Source organism: Benincasa hispida, chromosome 11 (assembly GCF_009727055.1).
Source record: "Benincasa hispida cultivar B227 chromosome 11, ASM972705v1, whole genome shotgun sequence".
NCBI classification, from domain to species: Eukaryota; Viridiplantae; Streptophyta; class Magnoliopsida; order Cucurbitales; family Cucurbitaceae; genus Benincasa; species Benincasa hispida.
Window position 1 is genome coordinate 37,220,114 of NC_052359.1, and position 7,014 is coordinate 37,227,127.

Here is a 7,014-nt window from a genome sequence, read left to right on the forward strand (position 1 = left end):
AATTTTAAATGTATTTACAAGTAAATCTAAGTGATATTTAAAAAAATCAAATTTATACTTAAAAATATGTAAATACAACTAAAATATAGAAAAATAATGATTTCAACTTAACTATATACTAGGGATATAAATGGGTCGAAGAAAACTTTTAGCTCAGGTTTTCTCCTAAAATCATGTTAGTGCAGGGTATGAGCATACAAAATATAATATTTGGGTTTTTTTTTTTTTTTTTTTTTTAAAAATCCTTTTTTGATTGGATTAATTTGATTGTAAATACACGAATATACTAGGATATAAAGGAAAGAAATTTCTTCACTCTCTTATCATATAAATTTGTGAGGTATTTTTGCAAGGACACTCTCAATTGGACTATTTCTCATTATCTTGTATTTTATTATTATTATTATTATTATTATTATTATTATTATAATTATTATAGTTATTCCTCATAATTTCTTTAATATTTATAGGTAACAATTTAATTTTTTTAAATTAGAAATGGTTGTAACAATTTAATCATTGTTATTAAAGTTATAGTTATTTAATGGAATTGACAACAAAGAAGTTGGTGACCACAAAGAGATGACAATGTAGTAATGAAGAAAGTGGTTAGCGATGGGTGATAGGTAAAGGAGATCAATGATCTGATGAGACGGAGACAACGAAGATATAGGTGTTTAAGATATTTTTTTTATCTAAAAATACTAAATGGGAAATACTCACTCCACTTCTTGTGTAATTAAACGAAGATTTTTTTACAGGCATAGAGAACGAAATGGGGCATACGCCCCTAAACATCTCTAATCATATTGTTGGGGTAGTTCTACGTTGAATGAAGGCACATACTCCCAAATAGTTAGGTTTTATAAATAAATATAGGGGTCTTTAATTTGTTTTATTATGTTAGACTCCCGAATGCACCCTTAACATTCACCCTCAACAATGGGTCAGCCCGATTTGACATTAAAAACTTGGATAGGGTCATCCTAATCTTCAATAGTCAAGTCAATGACCCAATTTTTTTGAATTAACTCATTGGATCAATGTTTGGAGTGAGCTTAGGTTAGACTTGAGTTGGCCCACTTGATTACCACATTGAATATTAGTTATTTAATTATTTATAAATAAATATATTCATATTTTATACCTTCTTTATGAAATATTATTAAAATTTATTAAATTTTTATTTTCATTAAATTTATTATGCATTTTTATTAGTTTTAGATGTTATAAAGGTTTATTTAGTCTCTAGTTTACTTTAAAAAAATGGTTAGTTTCTAAACAATAATTTTTTTTTATGTTAACTCATATATCTATATATATTTAGAAAATAATATTCGAATTTTATTCTATTGTGTTGGCTCGATGGATCAATCAAATTATTACTAATAGATATGTCTGAGTTTCAAAATGGTTATCCATATCTAATCTAATGAATAAATTAGTTGGGTTGGATTGGACCAATCAAAAGTTGATTTTTGACTAAGTTTAGATAGAAGCTAGGTTGGGTTTGGGCAGATCTTTGGACTTCAGGCCCTTTGATGAGATTGACAAAGACATTTTTCTACTACTTCAGTTTCGTTTAGGTATTATATTATTTTTCAATTTTGTGAAAATGTTTACAAGATATAATGTTATTCTTTTAATCTTTACTTTCTAATTTTTCAACACACACATGTATATACTATTTTAATTTTTAGGATAGTTGAAACCAGTTAAAGAAAAAAAAAACTTTAACTTTATTTTACATGTTCTCACATTTGTATATATATATATATAAATATACAAAAGTTTTCTTAATAGATTATTTTAGTAAAATTAGTTATACACTAATACTGTCAAACTTAGTCCTATTTTAAAAAAAGTTGATAAATATTTATAGTTTCAATGTTTGCTTATATATACGTAGGTAATTAATCTTATCAAGGTTTCTTAAAACTAATTTTGTAAAAAGTATTACTTAATCTACATATTACATTTAAATACGTTTAAAATTATAATTATATGAATTTAAAATTATGAGTTAGGCCTAAAGGCTCCATTGCACTAAAAATAAAAAATAATAAATGAGTTTTATTTTTAAAGCGTATTCATTTGATCTTATATTGTTTCTATTTGATTAATGCATATATTTTTATGTCATTATTTACATGATGCTACTTAAATTATACAAAATATGCAAGTTTTATATGATATTTGTCCAAGTTTTATTTGATACAAAATATGCAAGATTTTTCAAAAATTGCTATTTATCCAAGTTTTATATGATATTTGCATAACACATTTTTCTTTAAATAATAATAACAACAATAAATAATAATAATAATAAGAAGAAGAAGAAGCAACTTTAGTCTCCCCCATGAAAACGAATATATCAACTGGCAGCTACCAAATGGATTCAAACTAATTATTATTTTATGTCTGACTCGATTAATTAAATCACATTATTCTTTTTTGAACAAGTCTAAAAATAAAATAAAATAAAATAAGGGTCAAAACAACGAACACAAAAATTTAATCATATACAGATAGAATTAACAACCAAATTATAAAATATATATGGGTGAAAATATATTTACCAAAATCCAATATCAATAATAAGATTAGGAATGGTTTTCAACTTCTTTTCATTCCTAAAATACTTTGTTTTTTTATTCCTTGAAAGTGTCCATATTAGTTACCAAATTCTATCCATAAAATAATTATACAAACATAAATCAATGGATTAAGGTGTTATAAATTGGAGGAGAGAAACGAGGAAGAAGAGAGAATGAGAAAGGTTCAGAAATGAATAGGAAAAATGAAAAGAAAAGAAGAAATGGGGAGGAAGAATGAGGGAAAAAATTAGTCATCTAACGCCCGTTAACAATTGAAAATTGAAATTGTATTTGACTCAATAGTATTGACATAACTTCCATTCCTAGAAGTCGAAGATTATTCAATACCCACCCTATAATCATATTAAAAAAAAGTTGATTAAAAAAGTTGAAAAACAATTTATCTAACTCAAACTTAATTCAAGTTCAAAACTCGATACTCCAACTAACTTAATTTAAAAAAAAAAAAGAATAACAAGTTGCAATGAGAGAGAAAAAAATAAAATCACTACCAATTACCATTTACGACCAACCAAATTGTAAAATTAATTACAAAAAATTCAAACATGATTCTCAACACCAACCTCATGGGGCTTTTTAGAATGTTTTGTAGAGACAAAAATCCCACCAAACCAAGCAACAAACCTAACAATCTTAGCAATTCCAATGGCCACCGTAATGTAATACAAACACCAGCCGGAAATGTCTGCCGGACCCAATTCCGCCGACGTCAACCACTTGCTTTCCGCCACAACCACTAGCGCCTCCGCCTCATCTCTCAACCGCCACCACCACAGCCCGCCCAAACTCACCGCTGTAGCTGCCGTCTCAAACCACTTCTCTTTCCTAGACTCCCCAAATACGGTGTCATCCACCACCGGCTTCACCACCGCCCTCGTCCAGTGCACCACCGCCTCATGAAGTCCAAAGAAAAACAACAGCCTCCTCCACAGGCCGCCCTCGATGTGGCCGGCTGCCGCGTGGTTCAGGCCGCTTGATAAGCTCCCCTCGATCCCGACACCGACACATACCTGTCGTTGTTGTTAAGAATATGAATAAATGATTGTAATTTGATACATCATGCTTTCTGAAAAGTCAATTTCCTTATTCTAAATTTTCAACTTCATCAATGTTATAAATTATAATTAATATTTAATATCTCTACAAAGTTGAGAGACTCAAATTTTGAATCTCATTTAAAATCATATCATTGTAGCTAACCACAAACGTTTCTGACTAGCTAAGAAAGTTCTATTAACAATAACGTGATTAAAAAACCCGAAGAAATGCAAGTTAAGATACATGTTACATCCATTATTCAAGTTTTTAGATTTAAATTTATTGTAAGCTTAACTAATTCAAGTAGGAAACTACTGAAATATTGTCTGAGCTACATCTATCATTGTACAACCCAATCAATTATCTAATAAAAAATTATCATGTAGAAATCTTTTAAAAAAAATTATGTGTAAAAGAAAGGAGATGATGAGATTAAGTGTAGCTTACGCTGCAGTTAATCACTGCTCATTAACTAATCTCCACTCTGTAACTTTATAAGCTCAAACGAAGAAAATTATTATAATAACCTATCAACTTACACTTTTAAGTTAATTATCATTTTAACATACCTGAAGAGTGCATAGAAAAATCCATGCAGTGTAAAGACGTGGTTGGGAGACGGGACCAGGGAGTTTGGTTGGGAGAGCAGATTTTCCAGTGAGAGAGTGGAAAAGAGTGGAGACAATGACAAAAGAAACGAGAAGGAAAAGAAGAGGAGAGTTTACATAGAGAATAAGAGAGAGCAACAAAGGCGACGACAACGGTAGCAGGCCGATGAGATATAGGACAGAAGAGAGACGAGCGAGGAGGAGGAACGAAAGGGGAAGCAAGAGGCCAAGAAGGTTGATGGCAAAGAGATGAAACAAAAAGGAAGGGCTTAGAATTTCCATGGCGGCCTTTAGGACAGTTTTTTATTGTTGTTGGAATTGGAGACAAAGAACAAAGAAGGGGATAAATGAACGGAAAAAGCTTGGTTTTGTTTTATAAGAAAATCTTTTGGGTTTGAGAAGATAAAGAATTTGATTGAGTGTATAAAATATATAACATTAGATGAGACAAATATAATGAAATGTTTATAAATTTATAAGTTGTTGTTATGGAATAATCTTGCAATCATAAAGTGGATGCCACGTCCACTGTTTTTGATGATGAGTTGACTGAGACTTGGTCCGATCCACTTTATTTTTTTTGTATGCATGTATATATGAAACGTATTTAGATGTATTTGGGATGCATCTATTTTTTTTTCCAATCTATTTAAGAATTCAACTACAAGTTATCACGTGATATATACATACATATATATATATATATTATATATCCTTTATAATCGATTGGGTGCAACACAGATTACATAACATTAACACAAAGATGAGTGTGTTTGGGCCAAAAAATTGGTTATTATAGTTGGGTTATAATAATTTGTGTTTGTGACGTATATAATAGTTTGGGTTATAATAATATATGTTTGAGGTGTAAAACTATTTTAGTTTAAGAAGAAAATAGTAAACAATATAACAAAGAATGAAGAAATGATAAATGTAAAATAGTAAAAACTGCAACAACTAGTAAATACTGTAGGAAATGAGAATTTTAAAATAGTGTTAATTGTAATTAATTGGGGATTACAAAATAATATTTACTGTAGCAAAAAAATGATTATTATAGTTTTAGGATAATCCTTGTCCCAAATGCACCCTTAGTGGTTAGATTGAACTCTTGTTAAATATGTGATTGCATGTTATCATTTAGAATAAAACTAATAACATAAAACCATAATATAAAAATATAACTCAGACATATACTAATTCTCTTATGATTAAAAGCCTAATTCTCTTATGATTAAAGGTTGAAATTTTCATATCCTCATATTTAGTACATATTAAATTTCTAATATAAATACAATATTTTGTGATAATGTTGCCATGACAAACCTTAAGAAATTAGAATTTGTAGCCCTTGACATTAATGGAAATAATTATTTTGTCATGGGTGCTCGATGTCGAAATTTACCTAGATGTTATGAACTATGGGAGAAATAATTAAAGAAGGAAATACGACATCCAACCAGAACAAAGCAAAAGCTATGATTTTCCTTCGTCATCATCTCCACAAGAGATTAAAAATGGAGTATCTTCTAATAAAAGATCCTCGTATCTTGTGGAAAATTTTAAAAGAAAGATATGATCATCAAAAGACAGTTATTCTTCCTAAAATCCATTATGCGTGGATGCATTGGAGGCTACAAAATTTTAAATCAGTAAGTGATTACAATTCTGCTTTATTTAAAATCAGTTCAAAATTATTGTTATGTGGAGAAAAAATTACTGATGTTGATATGTTAGAGAAGATGTTTTCTACATTTCATATCTCGAATATGCTCCTACAGCAGCAATATCGAGAGAAAGGTTTTAAACAGTATTATAAATTAATTTCATTTCTTCTCGTGGCCGGACACAGTCATGAGTTATTGATGAAAAATCATGAATCTCGACTAACCAGAATGACACCATTCTCTGAAGTGAATGCTGTGAATTTTAATAATAATCATGGTCGAGGTCGTGGTCACGGTTAAAATTGTGAATTGTGGTAAAGGAAGAAATAATAATTATTTTTGTGGTGGTCGTGAATCATTCAAATTTCAAAAGAACCACACGAAATAATGATCACAAAGGAAAAGCTCCACAAAATACGAGTTCAAAAAGTGTTGAATATAAATGCTTCGATGCAGAATGACTGGGCTTTGGTCACGTACCTATCGTAGGTCAAAACACTTATCTATCAAGCCTCCCTGAAGGAAAAAGGAAAAAATGTGGAAACAAATTTTGCATACCAAGATAATGATATATATGACTCATTCCATATGATAAATTTGGATGTGGTGGACTTTTTTGAATCTCCTAAAGAGAAGATTGGCGCAATTGATGAAACATCAAGTTTTCTTTTGATTTTGAGAATATCTAGACTTAATGTTGTTGTTTTCTTTTATCTTTCTTCATGTATTTTTAGTAACTTTTGTATATTTTAAGTATTTTTTTTTCTTATTGTAATTATGTTCTTTTAATAAAGAAACATGGATCATTTTCATATGTTGGGTGTTTAAAAAATGAGCAAAGAAGATCTATGTCTGGCAGATAGTGCAACTACACACACAATACTTACAAATAAAAAGATATTTTTTCAAATTGACAATGTATAAAACAAAAGTAAATACAATATCAAGTTCTGCAAACTTGATTGAAGGTTTTGGAAAAGTAAATATTATTTTGCCTAGAGAAATCTTCTAAGTTTTAAAGATATACGTTGCAAGGGTTATCATATGGAGACTGATAGTAAGAATAAGGTGGAATATCTATAT

The 7,014-nt window shown here is 29.2% G+C and overlaps 1 protein-coding gene across 1 annotated transcript; it reads right to left on the reverse strand.

Annotated features, from left to right (window-relative positions):
* Positions 1-3,157: 3,157 nt before the first annotated feature.
* LOC120090682 lies at positions 3,158-4,546 on the reverse strand. Its single transcript, XM_039048400.1, has 2 exons — positions 4,226-4,546; positions 3,158-3,628 (listed from the first exon to the last, which is right to left on the reverse strand). The coding sequence occupies exons 1-2, from the start codon at positions 4,544-4,546 to the stop codon at positions 3,158-3,160; spliced, it is 792 nt and encodes a 263-aa protein (XP_038904328.1).
* Between the last annotated feature and the right edge of the window lie 2,468 nt (positions 4,547-7,014).